Here is an 18,367-nt window from a genome sequence, read left to right on the forward strand (position 1 = left end):
CAATCTACATACAAGGGTACCATGTTGTTTTTATCCTCCAGGAGGTAAAGTGACTGAGTCAGTTATTGTTAAATGTTCACTCTGAATATCATATTTGAGTTTATAGTGATGCTGTCATATGGAGGACCTGAAAGCGACTCGCCAAGAGTAACAATAACACTTAAAATGACCCAGTGCAGTAGATGCATTAACATATTTTCAGAGTGTTGACATCCTAAACATATCTACTGTAAGAGTTTCACAGGGACGGGCAGTCTGTTATGGACTTAGAGCGCCACCTGGTGGAAAATAACCACATCAGCAACTGAGGTATGGCCCAAAAATGAAATAAAAGAACTAAGGTTTGAAAACAAATAAATAAATCTTGAAAGTTGTTCAATCAACAAAATGAGTTTGTCCTAGCGCAACAAGATTTGACCATATATTTTTTTCATGTACATGGTTTCACAACATTTGTTTGGGTAATAACAGACATGTTTCAAAGTATGAAAATGTACACTGAAATATTACATTTGTACAGCAGTAGGGTGGGATTGGAGGACTTCCTTTAATCTTCAGAGTGGAGTGGAGTTGCCAGATAGTAGTTTGTGGAACCATGTTGAACCCAGCGGCACCTCCTGCGCTGCAGTTATAGGGTCAAACTCTTCAATGACTGATCAAGAACAGAACGCTGCAGCAAGGAAACACTGGAGGTATTCAGGACGTCTTACAGCAAAGATCATTTTAATGGTCCCAAATATTCTGAACAACTAAGTGTACACTCATGTAAAAGGGAAAAAAAAAATAAAAATGAAAAGATATGACAAAATTCATCACATCTAGAATTCCACTCAATCTTTAATCAAGACGGGATTACAAATTCTCCAAAAAATCTGCAGTTTCAAAGGGCAAAAAGGGTAAAACTAGCTCACCTACTGAGGTCTTTAAAAACCTGTTCAAGTGTGACTGAAAACGTCCTGAACATTTAAAGGCAGGTCTTTTTTTTTTTTTTTCTTTTTTTGTCATTTACAAAAAAACAGGAGAACGATTTGAGAGACAAATAGAGAACATAAAGAAAATCATGAAGAAACTGCTGGCTTTTTGCTTCTCTTCAGAGAAAGAACGTCCGCTGAGGAACGACAACACTGATGACATCATCAAACGACAACAGGGACAGCTCTCTGCCGCATGCTGCCTCCGTCTGGTCCTATATACTAACTCAACAAAAAAAAAAAAAAAAAAAAAAAAAAAAAAAAAGACAAAGAAAGGAGGAAAGAGAAGGAAAAGAAGTGGGTAGGAAACAAGGAGGAAGGTGAATTCTGAGGAGGGCGGTGTGAGTGGTGGTTCTGGGTTTGAACTGGCCGACCCGTTTGGGCCGCTGTGATGTCCTTCCCTGAGTGGGGGGGTGGTGGGGGGGGGCAGTGGGTTATGGTCCGAGCCTCTCTCCGAGCTCTCTGGGAGTTCAGTCTGCGCGTACGTGTGTGTTGTATGTGGTCGTTTTCCTCCGGTTGCTAAATAACCAAACTCCAAACCCGTCCGGTGCTGTCCGAGTCCGCCGACGATCTAGCGAGTGAGATTCTCCCCCCGACATTCACACGCCTGATCCACCTTTCAGACGCGTTTTCACTCCTGGTTTCCTGATTGGCACTTGTATGAAGTGGGCTAGTCTGAGGAGGCTTGGTATCCGTTCACAGTCTGCTCCTCGTTTGGCCACCCGCCGACGGCGAGGGGGGGGGGGGGTGGCTCGAATTCATTCAATCTGTTTACAAGTCTGATCGTTCCTGCGTGAAGTCTGTGAAGCCGAGACCGTCCGAGCGGAGCGCACGCCGGGACAGCGGCGCTCCTTTAGGAACTCAGTTTGGACTTCTTCGAAGGTGGCAGAGGGTCCTCTTTACTCTCCCCGTCCTCCTCCTCCTCTTCATCCTCGTCGTCGTCGTCGTCGGGATAGTCCACCAGTCCCACTAAACCTCCCTGAAGACAAAACGCACGTCACAAATCAATTAGTCAGACCCTTTGAACTTATCTGAATATTCCTAAAATCTGTACAACCTAAGCTAAAAAGGTTATGAAGTCGACAAACCATAATAAGTGATAAAAGTAGTGAAATTGTGTCATAAATAAAACTAAAAATACAAAAATGTGTTTTCAGCAAATTTGAATAAATAAAGATATCGATCCCAAAGACTGTGGAAACATGAACAAAACAACTCCCACTATTTCAACTATGAACATTTTTTAATTTTTAGACAAATGCATATTTTTGTGTGCAGACTGCAAAGGCGTCGATAGTTTTGTAACGTCACGTTCTGCAATGTAATGACATCATCACGAGCATACGACGCGATGGCTCCAAAGACAGAAGTCACCATTATTATTATAATAATAATAATACTAAGTTGACCAGTCTCTCTCCCTCCATTTCCCTCTTGTTAAATAGTCAGTAGGGAACAGTGGTACAGCCCAGTTGCACACTGGTGGTGAGGACTATTCTTTGTAAGACACAACGAGGATGGTGGGAGTTGTGTGAAAATTAACAGTCGAAGTGTGAAGGCTCATAGTTAAAGCTCTGTGTTCACCGGATCCTTCCTTCCCTTCAGTTAAGCAGCGTTTGATACTGAACAGACGTCTCTCGATGGCGCTGAATACAAGCGGAGCGTCTTCACAGAAAACGGCTGAGGTCATGACCCACATCTTCACCGATAAAATGCCGACGGGTACCTTCGTGGTTACGGCCGCGGTGGAGGGTGAGCTCCGTGCCCCTGAGCCTGGAGAACCCGGTGATCCTGGAGAGCCTGGGTTCAGTGAGGCAGATGACGGAGGGCTGGACAGGCTGGTCTTAGTGGAGCCGGAGAAGGAGAGCTTGAAGCTCGGGTTCTGCCTGCCGGATAAGCTCGACTTCCCCAGCACGTCTTTGTCGTCTGTGTCTTTCACTGGGAGGGAGAGGGAGACAACAAACGCTCTTTATCCCCATGTTTAACGCACCACAAACAACCTACAGTACAAAGTGTTGTTTCTGACGTATTCATGCACCAGGTAGATGTACCGTCCAAAATACATGTCCACCATAAGCACTGTGCATCTAACATCAATGCTCCCAAAACAGCACTAGAACAAATCCAGACAGTATATAATAACACCTCGTGAAAAGTGCATTTATCATACGACAGCAAATGACTATAACGGGCCGGTACATAAAACTCCTTTCCTGGTAGTATTCCCTCCTCAGTACTTGTTATTATTATTATCATCTCATACTGATATGATCATAAAAGTGCAGCCTTGTAAAGTTTAGATACCACACATACCAGATATATAGTTCTCATTCTCAAAAGTCAGTTATTAACCACTAATATTACCACAAATATTCTGTCCTGCAATAAACCCCGGTTTTTACCCCCAAAGCACCCACTACGGGTGGGAAGCGATGCGTTGCCATACGTACATTTCTTTCTCTCCATGAACTTGCTTATAGGTTCCATGAGGTCTTCCTCGCTCTTCATCTTGTCAGAGGGAGGAACCACGGCCTCGCCATCCTCGAGGTCGTCCTCGTCCGTGTTGAACCACATCTCCTCTTCGTCCTCCAGAGTCCGGGCGTCGCGGCGGAAGCGGTGGTTCCTCAGGATGGAGCGCATGCTGGAGAGGAGGAAGCGCCGCATTGACAGCGACATCGTTTGTTCCACTTATTCAGACAAAGGACTCGCACTCACTAAATCACTAGTGGTTGTGTAATGGTTGCAGGAGAGCAGCCTTGGTTTGCTCACCTATCCAGTTTGGGGTTGTCTTGTCTCTCTCGCTGCTGTTCATACCGCAACTTTAGGCCCTTGAACGTTTGGACGTAGTCGACATCTTCCAGAGCTTTCCAGTAGTTCTCTACTATATGAGCGGTGAGAGACTTCACGTCCTCCTGGGGGTAATGGGAGGAGACAGGAGGAGGAGTGTAGAGACACAGTGGGAGGGCAGAATGAAAAGGTAAAAGAAATAGTTCACAGTGCAGGACAGAGAGAGAGACAGAGACAGAGAGAGAGAGAGAGAGAGAGAGAGAGAGAAATGACGTGTGGATAAAAAGATCCGGGGAGAGAGGGGAGAACACACCAAACAAGTTAAAATGAATCCATAAAATGTTACATGTAATGTCAAATGTCAGCACCTCTAAGAATGGGTAGTGCTTTGAAAAGCTAATTGAGTCAATAAAGCGCAGGACTAACAGGAAAGGGCCTCTTATAATTAACGTCATTTTGTGCGGGGGGTATAAAATGACCTAATCACTTAGCCCAAAACAGAAAACAATGGGCAGAATATCCACGTTAGCTGTGAGAAAACACTCAAGAAAACACTCACCACACGGACATACTCAAACATCTCAATAATGGCCGAGTTCATGAGATTGTAGCGTGAGCCGTTGTTGAGGAAGGCCTTGATGACGGGCTCGAAGAGAAAGTTCCTCATGATGTAGCGATTGTAGAACTCATCCTTCAGACCGATGATCCTCCGCATGAAGCGCAGGGCACCTGAACCCAGAGAGATGAGCTCAAAACAAACCCATTCATAATCGACGTGAGACCGTTGTCCCGGGTTAACGGGTACTAAGAACTACAGCGATCGCGGGCGACTCACATAGTGCCAGGAAGGCGTGCTGAGAGGCCGTGAGCACCAGCACCCTCCTGAGGATGTCCTTGTTGATGATGTAGTTCTTGATGTGATAGGTGTGGTGCTCGACGCAGAACGTCAGCAGCTCCAAAATCAAGGCCAGCAACTGGGATGTTTGAAAGTCATCTGAGAGAAGAATGAAGGCGGTAGGCAACATGAAATACTTGTGCATTAGAGTCAAAGCTGTATTTACAAAACCAACACACACACACACACACACACACACACACACACACACACACACACACACACACACACACACACACACACACCTTTGCTCGGTTTGTCCTCTGTGGTGTTGGCCAGCAGTGGCGCTGAGAGGACGTGCATACAGTGCTTGTAGAAGAAGCTCAGGAACTCCGTCTTTTCCGTTTTCTGGAGGAGAAAAAAGAAAATCTTTTTTTTTTTTTTTTTACTTAGAAACGCAACTAAAAAACATTTACAGAACGCTATACATAAAAGACAAAAATTGTTTTCAACTACTGGAGAGTAACTTGACGAGCAGGACAGTCACTGTATTTGGTAGGAATGTTTCAGTTTGTTGTTTTAACAGCCGATTGCTACATTTGGATCAAAAGTTGGTCTTTTGCCTGCGTAGAAGGGAATGTGGCACTTCCATGTTAACAATTCCACCTTCCTTTGCTCCTTGTAACAACCCTGTCCTTCCCATCTCTGCCTAACTCTGGAGAAAGTACAACACAGTCAGCTACAGATATTATAATATATAAGGCAGGGGTCACTAATATGTAGTATGTGGATCTACAGCCGATAGATAATTGGGAACTATTCAAATTTGAACAGATGCTTTTATTTGAACTTTTCGAGCCACTCGCTCAGCGGTCCAGGAAACACTGACCAATGACATGTGTTCATCTCACACGATGATACTCGGCCAATCAAAAGTGTGTACTGTGACCCAGAATGGACAGACTGTTATATGGTAAATCTCCCCATGTCAGTTAAAACCAGTGTGTCTCACTGTAATGAGTAAAAGCGGGAATGTAAAGCACCACTATGAGACAGAGCACAACTCTTCAAGTCGCTGTCGGTATGAACGGACGCGTTAGAAAGGTAAAAACCCAAACTTACATTTGCAGTCGCCAGCATGTTCTCAGGGTCCACCAGAGTCCGCAGCAGACCCATGAGCTGCACCGCTCCGCCCAGCTCTGGGTCTGTATCACAGATCATGTGTTCTATGATCAGGTTGATCAGGAGGATGTCCTGGAGGGGCCGATAAGTAAGCGTTAGAAACACGTAAATCCACCGAGTGGTGGAAGGATGAAAACTCATTCTCCGATATCCCTGACTGACTTTGTTCATATACTCACGTCATCGTTCTGCTGAGACTCCTGCATGACGAACTCTCGTACCATGGAGGGGTTGTACTCCACCAGATAAGAGAAGATATCTGTGGCTGCCCCACGCACCTGAACGTCATCCATTCCCTGTTTCACCAACATGAAGTAGAATCATCAGAGATCAGTAAAGCCTGTATTATCTTAACAACAAAACAGAAACGGAACCAACAGCATTTACTTTCACCAACATTTTTAGATTTCTTCTTAGTTGACTTCAGAAGGGTGTAAGTGGACAAGTAGGGAGGAAGTGGGTGTAACTAACAAACGGTTTAGGTCTATATGTGTTACAGGAACACATTTCATATGAGCACATGTTGGTGATCAAACTACTGTTTGATGTTTCAATCTCTTTTATGCAGTTGCTTAGATATTTTGCCCTGACCTGCAATGTCCAAAGTACATTTTTTCACAATTTGTTATCACTGGATAATGGGTTGTTCTGTGAACTAGGCACAAACAGGAGAAACGTAACCAAATGAATGTTCAGAGGCTGAGGAGATGCAGGTATTTGGCTGTGAATCTCTCACATCAGATCCATTCTTGATCGCTCTTTTGCAGTCACTGGTGTAAAAGTAACTGATTTAACAAACAACAACAAATAAAACTGGGACTGACAATGTCAAAACAAAAAAAAAGAGGTGCCGTGGCAAGTTTCTGAGAAAATATGCATATTGTGAGAGATTCCAGGCACCTGCAGTTTATGGGTGTGTTAAAAAAAAGTGGCATTCGCTTGTTGTTTTTGAGAGAGCCCTAATCCACTTCTGAGAGTCAAAACTGAATCAGCTGTAAATCAAGTCAACCCTCTCCATGTTCACCATGCACACTTTACGGTAGCAAAAGAGCATCGCATGGAACAGATGCACCGTTGCACATAAAGCCGACACTGGTAACGTCATCTCCACTGATGATATCGACTGATTGGTGTTGAGCTTGCCGCACTCACCAGTATGACCTCTAGTGCCGGTAGAATGCCCATGTTTGACAATGTCTTGAAGAAGGCGTCTCTGTTTTGAGGTTGTAACGTTTGTGAGAATGCGCAAAACTCCTTTAGGAAGTTCACCTGTAAAAAGGAAGAAACAAAGCACCGCTCAGTGAAATGAGGGAAAGGGATAAAAATAGAACAGTAATTTATGAATGCCTGGTGAAGGTCTGGCATACCAGTTCGTGTCTTTTGTCGTCATCTGTAGCCTCATCCGTTAGCTGTGCAAAGAGGTCTGTCAGGAACTTCTCGTCATCCTGACGTCAAAACAGGGAGATAAGAAGAGGCGAGTGTCACAGAGGGTCAACAGATCAGAACATGGAAACATCACCCTCGACTCTCACACTCATCCTGGGCCAATTGTGCACCGTTAACTCTGTCGCTACAAAGCTGTTGTTGATGTACGATGATGTGTGTCAGACACAAATTACCAGGAAACAGAAATAACATCAACCATATTTACCGTGACTGAATTTGACGTTATAGTGCAATATAATTTGTCATTATAACCATCATAGTAGAGACGTGTATATTCTGTTTACTGTTATTTATAACTATTACAGTTTACATTAAAGAAGATCTACTGCATATAAAAAGTCTTTAGAACTACCACAGAACATTTGTGTGGATTTCCTGATGGGTTTTGAGACATTGGATGTTTCACACTGACAACTCAGTTCTTCCATAGTATCTGCAATCCAGTAAATCAAGTGCTTGTTGAAATAATTAGAACACTTGTTCTGTTCATGTGACAAGACAGGAAGAAGAAAAGGTCCGTATCAGTCGTGTTTGACCTCAGAACCTCACAAAGCACCGTGGACCAGAGTCAACAGCGTGGCAGTTTGTTTTCCTCTAGCGCAGCATAACTGATTTACACAACACTTCCCCATCTCTATGGAGACGGCCATACATAAACACTGCTGAGTTGACACAGTACAAAAACACAAAGGTCACATGACCATAAAAGAGTAGCAGACAAACTCAGACTGGGTAAAGCTATATGAGCCTAAATTAAAACCTTTGAACAATCCGACAATTACTGTAATTTCCAGTGCTCATGGCATAAACACTATTTAAAAAAAAATATATTCTTTCATTTTTGCCCTTTGATGTTTTGCAGGATTGTCATTCTGTAAAGCTCGTACAGTAAATACAGTGAAAACATTTTTAAAAAAGGGAAAGTGTGGTGCACACGCATCTTATTTGAAAACAACAACAAATAGCCTCCACTAGCGACCCGTATAAAACACGTCCAACTATCTCACCTGTAGCATGCCCACAATCTCCACCTTGTTGAAGAAGATGAAGGAGTGCAGGGTGGACAGCATGTTTTCCTCAAAAACAGAGGGCGTGGGCAGCACCATGTCCTGAATATACTGCACCCGATACGTCTGGTGTATTTTCTGACGCAGTTCAGGATCAGAGATGGGGATCACCTCCTTAAAGCGGGCCGTCTTAGTTAGAAACTCCCGGTGCCGCCGTGGCTGCGCGAGTGCCGGATCAAACTCCAGACAACCAATGACGTCCATGATGCACTCCTCAGAGAACATAACCTCAAAGAGTGCGGTACGATTCAGCAGGAAGATGCCTTTAATGATTTCGTACAGGTGATGCAGTCCCTCTCTGTTCTCCAAATCCTCACACACACGAAACATTTCCAGGAGCTTGCGAATGTAGCCCTCGTTCTCCACGGCTAGTGCCAGTTTTTCGCGCCGCAGTGGTGACGGGAGTGAGGAGGCCACCAGCTCAGCCAGGTCCTCCAAGCGGTTCAGTTCACACGGCGGTAACTCCAGACCCGGCGAGGACATGTCGTCAAAGCGTTCCTCCTCAGACTCGTCGACCACGTCCTGGGTAATGTCCACTGATGGGTCCTTTCCCTGAACCTTAACCAATGAGACAAACATACTATTAAATAGGATGGGACTAGTTACAGAAACCAAAAACACACTTGAATTCAAACACATACACAGATGGAGCAGACAAACACACACCCACACATAGAAAGTGCAGCTACCTGGCATATTTTCTCCCAGATTTCATCACAGCCAGCCTTCTCCTGGAAGCTGAGTGCCAGATCATAATTTTCTGCCTCTGACCATACTATCAAAGTATCCTTTCCAAAAAATAAAAACAAGGGCAATTTAGACTCAGTGCACAGAGAAAGAAATCCATATTCTAGATGAGCATACTATGCTATGTACTGACCTGTTGTTTCTGGTAGGCTGTGTTTGGATTGATTTTGGACTCCAGCAGTAGAGAACCTGTCAGGTGAATAACAAAGGTGTTGTCAAAAAGACTGTCATGAGGAGGGTAGGTTAGGATCTTAAGTTATATATCATAAAGGAGGTTTACATACATGGTTCCACCGGTCAAAATAAGTGTGTGTACGGTATTGTTTACCTATAGTAAGTATTGAGCGACTATACAATTGTAAGTGATCTGTAATTTAGCATACGCCATTCCTCTTGCCTTAGATCGTTGCTTACCATCACTCTCTGCTCGCACCAGTAGAGACGTGCCTTTCAAACGCTCCACATAGCCCGAGGAGACGTGGCCGGTTCCACGGTCGTCCCACTGTCGGTCCTCGTTGAGAGTATAGACTTTGACTCGTCGACGAGTGTCCGTCATCCTGGCAGGTAGTTGTGACCGGTTTCCCCTTTCCGGACCTTCTTGACTTTTACAGGGTGTCTGCTTCACCTAGTAGCGCCACAACTTCAATTCACTTCTCTACACCTGATCACTTATACAACGTTAACTCGGCTAACTTGACGTTAGTGTCAGATGTCAACCAAGCAATCGGTTCTTTGAAGGAGCTTAAAAGCGGAACACCCAGGCTAGTACGCAGGAAGATGCCCCGATCGATTCTGCATCAACCACAATATCGGTTTATTTTCACGAGCAGCCTCTAAACTTATCTCGCCAGTGTTGAAGACAACGTCTCACGGACCGTTGTAGCAAGCTAACGACAGTTTACAGTGCGGAGGGCATTGACGTTAGCTAACGCGTTAATCGACTAAACGAGGACAGACAGACGTTGGGAAGTCCTAGCACACAGTTGAAAGAGTATTTACAATAAGCCCCAATCGTTACGATCTGTGTCCTACCAAAACAAACTACCTGCTTATTAGTACAGTTTGTACGCTTGCGGGCAACGTTAGCCAGTTACGTTAGCTAGAAAACCTAACGAGTTAACTAGCTAGCAGTACGCTAAGTACCTACGCTCCATATATTCAATGTTAAACAACTCTTGAAAGCAAAATGTCCAGTGCTGTGCACCGATAACATTATTTCACACTTGCGGACCGAAGATACCGTGTTTACCCCACGGCAATGTTTCTTTCTGTCTGAGTAATACGCCAGCTAGCTAGTGTTAGCTGCTATTTCTTCCCCAAGTGTTCCGCCATGTTCTGGCTCGGGGCCGCGGAGAGACCACTCTCTCCTTTAGTGGTATTCATGCATCCCGAAAAAGTATGCAAACCAACAAACGGTAGTCGTATAATTATTTCAGTGTAACGCTTTACATTATAGTGCTATATGCCATTCATTTCCGACGTCTTGCTCAGATAATTGCTAACTGCCCCCCCCGTGAGTATTCAGCCATCTTGGGTCCCTTCAGAGTCAGTACGGGGTTTCCAGCACAGCAACAACAGGGCAGTCCGCCACATTTAAAGAGACAGTAACATAACAGTCCAGAAATGTTATTTATAATAAGCAGAAATGACTCGGGAGGCTCCAGAAATATCCAACATCGGCTGCTCTTTATCTTTCATATAACTTACCATCCAGCCACTCAACATATTCACCCAGTAGTGGAGCCCATTAGACACACAAATGGATCCACATGTAGATCCTTGTCAACCAGTCATTTCTACACTCGGAGACTCTGAATAAACAATGAATGTATTCCTCACTGTGCGAGTGGTTGTATTGAAATTCCAGAGGGCAAACAATTCAGAAAACAATAGTTTATTTTGTTGAAAACAGAAACTGGATAGTTGAAATCAGATACTACGCAAAACAAAATGTAAAAAACAACAACATTTTACATCATGGTGGTAGGATATAGTGGCAATATAACAATAGATAAAATATGGAAAATAAATCTGGGCTCTTTATGGGTTGGTCAGTCTGCAGGCATTTATGTCATTCAAAAAATTAAGCATCTGCATTCAAAATCCACAGCATGTTCAAAGCCAACTGCCCAGTAAATGTAAAAAAAAAGAAGAAAAAAAGTCATAACTTTTAGGAGAACTGAAAGCACACTACTGAACATTTGACAAAAAAAAAAAGTTTGTACCTAACCCGTGGAGCATTTCGCCAAGCACGAATCCCTCTCAGTCAAAATGTTATTTCTTACAGCTATGTATGCTGCAGAGCACGACTCCATTTCTTTCCCCCAGTTTTCAAACCCCTTCATTCTCCCCATGTACAGTAGAATATGTAAACCCTCCCCATGTCAAACTGACAACAGTGTCCTTATACAAAGATCTTCCAGATGCTGTGGAAATACAGTGCAGTATAAACTCCTTCCAAGTGTAGCCGGACAACTCCACACCGATGCCTTTACTTTGCTGCCTGCTGAGCCTGACGCCGCAGAAGGACATATATCTTCTCCTTGATCCAGTCTTTGTTGTATGGTTGGTATGTTTGAGTGTCGGCTCTGTACCTGTGCAAACATTTCAATGATATTTTTTCACTTGAAGTGATCGATATACACACTCAATGCAAGGTTGGCTTTCATTCAAATTGATAAGCTAAAATCATACTTACACAAGACAGCTCAGGTCTGCCAAGTCGTCAATAAAGTCAAACAACTGACTGATGTCATACGTGATGGAGGGACTGTTTGGATTCATCCTCTTAAGATGCTCTTCATACATTTTGCAAACACCTAGAAGAAAGGTGTAAGACATGAATGGAAGCAACGCCATTTAGAGTACATTGCAGCTTTCATAACAATGTAAAATTGTTCATTGGAGAGACTGAAAAGGAGAAAAATAAATGTAAAACTATTAATGAAATATAGGTTCAACTCCAGTGTATTGTTCATTGCAACATGTACAGTACACTTACCATTCAATAACCAAGAAATTACAAAATAAATGTAAAAACTTTTACTATTTTAATACAGATTAAATGGCATTCACGCTGCCTCCAACTGATCCTAAACTGTAAATAGTCTTAAATATGTGGTGAATATGTAATAAATACTGAATTGGCCTCAATGAGGAACATTATTGAAATGTAATGGTGCTGACAGAATACGGGTTGAGACTACACTGAATGGACCGCAGGTACAGACAGCACCGTGTTGTGTTCGTGAACACTCACCTTCCATACATTCATTCACTGACTCATAGTCGGCGTAAGTGCGGCCCTCGGGTCTCTTGGTTGGTTGGACAAGCAAAATTGTGTGCGACTGTAAAGATGATTAATAGCATTAAATACACACAATGGCGCCAGCTCGTTATATTTCTCCACACCACCTACATTATCGCGGCGCAGTTCTATATTTAGCTCCGATTCAACACGAGGAACCTCTTCAAACAGGACAGACGTTGGTTGTTTGTTAACTGCAACTTTAACGCAATAGCTGACGTTCATCTTTGACAAAAGAATAATTTAAAATATTTTAAAAATCACTTCATCCACAGTCAGTTTAACAAATGGAAATTAGTGAATTAAATTACGCATTAAAATACGTGTTAACGGCAACAGAAGACGTTTGACAAGAGTTAACGATACCCACGTAGCGTTAGCATAGCTAGCTATGATGGATTAACAGGAGCTAGCAGTTACCGTAGAAACTACATCGTATTTTCATCTCTTAAAGCGTAAAACAAAACGCTCTTACCATGTTTAGGCTGACTGCAGACCCTGTCTGTTTATCGGACATGCGAAGCTGAAAAAAACGCAGTGTTTAATGCTTCTCAATTCTCCGTGTAATCTAGCTAAACTAGCTGTTTGGGGGAAAACGTTCAGAGGAAATGAATTAAGATATTTCCGGTGAGGTGCGTTCAAAATAAAGTTTTAGTTTCAAAATAAAAGTCTGACCTTAAATATACAGTCAATCAATGTGACTTCTCGTCATGATTAATAATGTATTTGGTGGGAAAAGCATTTATATTCTTTACTCAAGTAAAAGTTTAAATTACATAAAGGGAAATACTCAATTACAAGTAAAAGTCTTTCATTAAAATCTTATTTAGGCCTTCTTAATTATTGCAAAAAAGTATTCTATATATTATATTGCATATTTTATTACTGGATTATTATTATTGATGCATCAATGTGTAGTATTTCAGTGGTGTAACTGGCCGATGCTGTTGTGTAGTAAGCAGAAGTATAATAGAAAGGAAAACATAATGTAAATGTAAATATAGCATGTTATATGATCACACCATTGTATTTTGTTTAGTAAAAACTGACTGATAGTTTAAAAAAAAGATGGTCAAATTAGAATCATGTGCATTTTTAGAGACATATCAAAAGCAGATGGAGACAAGAGAAAACACATTTTTTATGGTTTATGATTTGACTTACAATCACAATTACATTATTTTATTGTAGTCCTCATCTAAAAGGCAAAATATACTAAACGTCACAAACAAAATACAAAGCTCAAAACGATAACAAAATCAGAACCATGAGCTGGGTTCATGTTAGTTATAATGTAAGACAGTCTAGATCATTTAATGTAGTCTGATGTTTAAATGAAAGGTAGGATGTGGTAACTTTTAGAATACATGTTTGTGAATGTGATACATGTAAATATTCCGGGATTAGCTTCATAGAGGCGGGACTCTGATTATCCCATGATTTGGAGGTATTATTGGTGAGCTTGGTCATGCCCTTGCCATCAAAGCACCGCTTTGTGCCGCTCTCCTTGGGGTCCCTCTGCGAGATGCAGGTGGGGGCTCCGTCATCCCCACATCCCCGCACTCTCTCTGGCACGCTTCCAGGGTCACAAAGTTATTAGCATTGCCCTGGCAGCTTCCGTACCAGAACGCAGTGCAGTTTCCCGTGCCAAAGTCAAAGTAGAAGCGGACCTTCCACGTATCGCAGGGGCCCTCGTCACGAGGCATGGAGCACACATTGCCGGAGGGTTGAGGGGCAGAAGGTGGTGTGTGTTGCTTAGGGAAAAGGACAGAAACAGAGAGATACATTTTACTGTAAAGCCAGTACATTTACATATATGTGTGTGTGTTGGTGTGAGCAGGGACTGTATAAGGTCAGTTCTTGTTTAAAAGTGAGATACAGTGGAGTGTCACTTTAATAGATCCACATTATCACGGATGTGATTCCTACCACAGCGGTCAGGTACTCGGGACATCCAGCCCTTCCAAATCCTTGCGCTGGAGTCACCCCATCCAAACAACAGCCGTACCTGGGAAGAGAGATTTCTTTTTTTAAATGTTGGACACATTTCCTATTGAGTCATCATTTCCATTTGTGTCATAGATTGTTTTAAAGAGTCGGACGCAGGAAGCAGCGATACCTGGTGCGAACGCAGTCGTCTTGGGAGCAGCCCTCGTTCCTTGGGCCCGCGGCGGAGGTGTGCCCATCGGGACAGCAGCCGTATAACGACTGTGCACAGTGAGGACCAATCACAGCAGGGAAGGCAATGTTTGTCTGTGGCCTGGAAGCTAAAGCAAGCAAACACATATGCAGACATGGTCAAACAAGCATACTGTACATGCTATAGACCTGTGATGACCGGTTTAGCATTCAATTTGTCAGTAGTTAATTTAAGACGGGTATTTATTTTTTTTAGAATGTAAATATGACTTTCAGCGGTAAGGTAGTAAAGAGACACTTTGGACTTTGTGTGTGTAAAAAAAAGGAACAAGAAAGCGATGAGAAAGCAGTGCAATCACGGTCTAAACATCAGGGCACATTTTCTGCCCGAGGATGCATTCACTTGAATATAATCAAATAACTGGTTGTGCATTCATTTTAAATATCCTCTGTGCATCTGTTGTACTACTGCTTTAGCTACATGTAGAAAATAATTGCATGTATTTCAACAATGCACAGAAAAGAGAATAGCATTCCAACAAAACATCCTCCACATGCTCTACATACCTGAAGGGTCTTCTGGAACATGGGGTACAAATCCTCTCATGGTGCTCTCATGGGCCCTTGGGTCCAGTAAACTTGGGACCGCTAAATGTAAAGTGCATTGGTTAAATACAAACAAAAGCACAGACAATCAAACCAAAGCAGTTGATTGGCTCAGATTTGGCTCACTTTGTGCTCCGGGACAGGGCTGTGAGTTGCATGTTTCCACAGAGCGAGGTTTGGTGGCTGTTCCACACTGGGCCTCTGGGTAGGGGTTCAAATCCGTATCTAAACAGCCCACTCTCCTCTCCCTCACACCGCCACTGCAGCTTCTGGTGCACTGCAGAGACAAGACATGAGAGGGTACATTATGTGGAGGAAAAAAAGGAAAGACACAAGCTTTCTTCCCAGTCTACCTATACTCCAACACTTTTCTGTTTTGTTTTGTTCAATTTCACCCACCAGTCCGTAGTCGGTCACATGCCAGGTGATGTGTGCGTAACAGGCAGGTCTGCGGCAGGCCTGGACAGAAGGGGGTCTTGCCAGTCCACTACAGGCGCGGTCAGCCACGCGTTCACCTCTCGCCCCCACACAGTTCACCTCCCTCGTCTGCTGGCCTTCCCCACAAGTCACCGAGCACTGACCATCACATGCAACAAGATATTCAAATACAATTTTAAACAAAATAAACATATATATATCGTTACTAAATCCATTTTCATACTTCAGCATAATGGTGAGATGAAAGAAGCCATAGTCAAGACAGTTGGTAGCCTCTATGCCATATCAGTTACTTTCTAAATTTTGTAACATTGACCATAAACCTCAGTGTTTCTCATGACCGAGATATTGATGTATTGATACATTGATGAGTCTATTTCTGTTAGGTCTTTAACTTCTTCTTCATTGCCTGTCTGCATGACGGCCATCAAACGTGTGAGATACGCACCGCGCTGAAGCTGGAGACGCTGTACTCAGCAGCACACGGATTCATGTTGCAGGCCTGCTGGCTGTGTGGCCTCAGCAGACGCTGGGTGATGCAGTGAGACTCATCCACCACACGGGGGTTCGCCGGGTCCTGAACCCAGCACTCCACGCTGCGATACTGCATGCCTCCATCGCAGGAGGCAGAGCACCGGCCGTAGACACCGGTTTTGTAGACGTGTGTGAGCGTCTCCCGCGGTTGAGGAGCAACAGCAACGGCGGCAGCAGAGTGTGCGGAATTACCGTCTTCATCTAAGCCCATAAACTCTCCATGGACCAATATCTGGAGAGAGAGATTATTGTCGATTACACCACTGCAACTATGAACATAAATAACAGCTACTAATTTGGAAAAAATAGACAATGATATTTTACAGATTAAAAAAAATACAAATAAGAGTTCTGAAAGTGTCTCATATTATTATGGATCTCAGTTCTCTTCCCACCCTGCAGATGCCGTCCACACAGATATCAGTGCGGCCCACATAGCATGGTGTCCCATCCACCACTGCAGGTCTGTGTCTGTAGAAGAAGTTCTCTCCTCGTGGGACACAGCTCAGTTCACATGGATTGGATGCTGCAGAAACAAATAGGATATAGATCAAGAGATCAAAGTATCTGCACTATCCTGTAGTATGGTTTGACTGCGATGAACCAGGGTTTATTCTATATACTGTAATACAGAGAGTGTTAGAGAGAGAAGACAATCAAAGTGACGCTACTTAGTGTAATGCCCCTCACTATTTATGTTTATTATGTAAAGGTACATATTTTAAGTATTATTTCATGGACTCAGGTAAACGTTTGATACCTCCATAAAAAGGAACCCATGTGCGGCTTTTGCTCTGAAAGTCCGTTCTGTCAAACTTGGAGCACTGCTCCTCCCTGAAGTCCCTGGATCCAACTGTGCATTCCTGCCATGAAACAAAATGATGGACTGTTGGCATATTTTAGGAAATAATAGTGTAGGTTATGGATGGGTGGAATTTATTAAGAGGCTAAAAAAAATAGGATGATTACTTGTGTATTACAGGTCCGGAAGGACTTAGAGGAGCCGATGCAGTTATGTCCTCCATCTGTCCTGTAAGAGAGAGGAAAGAAGGTTATTTACTTGCGTCTCTCGATAAATGATGATCTTATTATGATGTTTAATAGAGAATAAATATGAAAATAAAAAGGCAATGCAAGATAAAGAAGAAAATTAAATTAAAACATAGAAATATTGCGCTACTTTTACGACAAATCAAAATAGGGCCTCTCGTACGCAAAATATCCGATAGATGAGACATCCCATCACCCTGTGTCTCTATGTCTCTATGTCTCTATGTCTCTATGTCCCACCTCGAAGTGATGCATTTCCTGGTTCTCATTGCCACTCCGGTGCCACAGGTGCGGCTGCAGGGCCCGTAGGCTCCAAACTCCCCCCAGTAGTCATGGGTTGGCCGTATCAGCTGAAAAAGAGAACAGGACTCAGCTTCTGGAACACATAGTGCTCCCTCACACTTCATATCACAGCCCACCGCCAACCACTAACACACACTAACAGCCACGCTGGAGACACCGAAATAGAAGCTTTAGCCACAAACCTTCCCCTAGACGTTACATAAACCCTCTTTATGGCACGCAAACTGCATCAATGCTGACACATGTGTCAGAGAGTACATTTCTGGGGGGGGGGGGGGGTTGAAATTTTGGACATACCGTTCTAAGTGTTCTTTGCAATTTCCATCTGTACCAAATTATCACTGACATTAGCATTCAAATGGTTTAACGTTAATAGTGTTAAAGCTGATACTCACAGTGAAAGCAGGTACAGCCAGCAGCTGTAGGAGACCCAGGACTCGCAATATGTTCATTTTCACCAGAAGATACTGCACAACGACTGACGAGGATGGCAAAAAAAAAAATTGTAATTGCAAGTACTTCTCACCACTAAGGACATTCCATATGTATATCAGACACACACACCAATTTCTTGACGATTTGTTTTTCGCATGCTTTCAATGTCCTGTTTTGTCTTTCTTACCTTCTTGAAGTGACTTCCCAGCCGTCCAGAGGGATGTGCTCCTCAGTAGTGAAGGTAGGCACTGACGCCCAGCTTTTTTATCTCCTCACCCTCTCGACTCACCCACACCACAGCCCACAAAAGTGTCAGGTTTCAGTGGTATCTTCTATTTGGAACGGATGTTTCCAGTCGAGACCCTCAGGCTGCGAGACGACTTATGCTGTAGTTTTATATCCAATCCTTCCCCCGTGTGTTTTAGTGAAGGAAATAATGGTTTGTACAAGTTCATATTTATGATCAAATATTTGTTAACATCTTCAACTATTAACAGTGAAACATCTTTGAGAAAAGATT

The 18,367-nt window shown here is 43.2% G+C and overlaps 3 protein-coding genes across 4 annotated transcripts; all 3 read right to left on the reverse strand.

Moving 5' to 3' along the window:
- Positions 1 to 704: 704 nt before the first annotated feature.
- On the reverse strand, positions 705 to 10,574 carry smek1 (SMEK homolog 1, suppressor of mek1 (Dictyostelium)). 2 transcript variants are annotated; one of them, XM_068724493.1, is made up of 15 exons: positions 9,450 to 10,574; positions 9,169 to 9,224; positions 8,978 to 9,076; positions 8,229 to 8,846; positions 7,143 to 7,220; positions 6,928 to 7,044; positions 5,955 to 6,071; positions 5,716 to 5,847; positions 4,899 to 5,001; positions 4,594 to 4,752; positions 4,318 to 4,487; positions 3,741 to 3,880; positions 3,422 to 3,612; positions 2,698 to 2,909; positions 705 to 1,950 (listed from the first exon to the last, which is right to left on the reverse strand). In XM_068724493.1, exons 1-15 carry the CDS (start codon positions 9,589 to 9,591, stop codon positions 1,825 to 1,827), a joined length of 2,460 nt encoding a protein of 819 aa, XP_068580594.1. In that variant the 5' UTR covers positions 9,592 to 10,574; the 3' UTR covers positions 705 to 1,824. The 2 variants fall into 2 exon arrangements, with proteins under 2 accessions (XP_068580594.1, XP_068580593.1); XM_068724492.1 differs by having other exon boundaries at positions 3,741 to 3,883.
- A 339-nt stretch (positions 10,575 to 10,913) lies between these two features.
- LOC137882407 (enhancer of rudimentary homolog) lies at positions 10,914 to 12,950 on the reverse strand. The gene is made up of 4 exons (XM_068724711.1): positions 12,818 to 12,950; positions 12,295 to 12,382; positions 11,734 to 11,854; positions 10,914 to 11,629 (listed from the first exon to the last, which is right to left on the reverse strand). Exons 1-4 carry the CDS (start codon positions 12,857 to 12,859, stop codon positions 11,527 to 11,529), a joined length of 354 nt encoding a protein of 117 aa, XP_068580812.1. The 5' UTR covers positions 12,860 to 12,950; the 3' UTR covers positions 10,914 to 11,526.
- A 509-nt stretch (positions 12,951 to 13,459) lies between these two features.
- paplnb (papilin b, proteoglycan-like sulfated glycoprotein) lies at positions 13,460 to 18,069 on the reverse strand. The gene is made up of 13 exons (XM_068724454.1): positions 18,035 to 18,069; positions 17,808 to 17,890; positions 17,350 to 17,459; positions 17,029 to 17,089; positions 16,820 to 16,922; positions 16,455 to 16,585; positions 15,974 to 16,291; positions 15,487 to 15,663; positions 15,214 to 15,364; positions 15,049 to 15,129; positions 14,462 to 14,609; positions 14,272 to 14,350; positions 13,460 to 14,096 (listed from the first exon to the last, which is right to left on the reverse strand). The coding sequence occupies exons 2-13, from the start codon at positions 17,862 to 17,864 to the stop codon at positions 13,809 to 13,811; spliced, it is 1,704 nt and encodes a 567-aa protein (XP_068580555.1). The 5' UTR covers positions 17,865 to 17,890; positions 18,035 to 18,069; the 3' UTR covers positions 13,460 to 13,808.
- Positions 18,070 to 18,367: the final 298 nt, after the last annotated feature.

Source organism: Cebidichthys violaceus, unplaced genomic scaffold (genome assembly GCF_023349555.1).
Source record: "Cebidichthys violaceus isolate CVI_PGR_0920_01 unplaced genomic scaffold, fCebVio1.0.p SCAF_31, whole genome shotgun sequence".
In the NCBI taxonomy this organism is placed as follows: domain Eukaryota; kingdom Metazoa; phylum Chordata; class Actinopteri; order Perciformes; family Stichaeidae; genus Cebidichthys; species Cebidichthys violaceus.

Coding starts and splice junctions, on each gene's coding strand:
- smek1 (XM_068724492.1), bottom strand. CDS start 9,591: ATGACGGACACTCGTCGACGAGTCAAAGTCTATACTCTCAACGAGGAC. Junction 9,077..9,168: donor CAGCCTACCAGAAACAACAG/GTCAGTACATAG, acceptor TTTTTTGGAAAG/GATACTTTGATAGTATGGTC. Junction 3,613..3,740: donor GACAACCCCAAACTGGATAG/GTGAGCAAACCA, acceptor CCTCCTCTCCAG/CATGCGCTCCATCCTGAGGA.
- LOC137882407 (XM_068724711.1), bottom strand. CDS start 12,859: ATGTCCGATAAACAGACAGGGTCTGCAGTCAGCCTAAACATG. Junction 11,855..12,294: donor AGTGAATGAATGTATGGAAG/GTGAGTGTTCAC, acceptor CCTTTCTTCTAG/GTGTTTGCAAAATGTATGAA. Junction 11,630..11,733: donor GCAGACCTGAGCTGTCTTGT/GTAAGTATGATT, acceptor ATGTTTGCACAG/GTACAGAGCCGACACTCAAA.
- paplnb (XM_068724454.1), bottom strand. CDS start 17,864: ATGAACATATTGCGAGTCCTGGGTCTCCTACAGCTGCTGGCTGTACCT. Junction 17,090..17,349: donor AGGAAATGCATCACTTCGAG/GTGGGACATAGA, acceptor TCTCTCTTACAG/GACAGATGGAGGACATAACT. Junction 14,097..14,271: donor CCGAGTACCTGACCGCTGTG/GTAGGAATCACA, acceptor CTTTTCCCTAAG/CAACACACACCACCTTCTGC.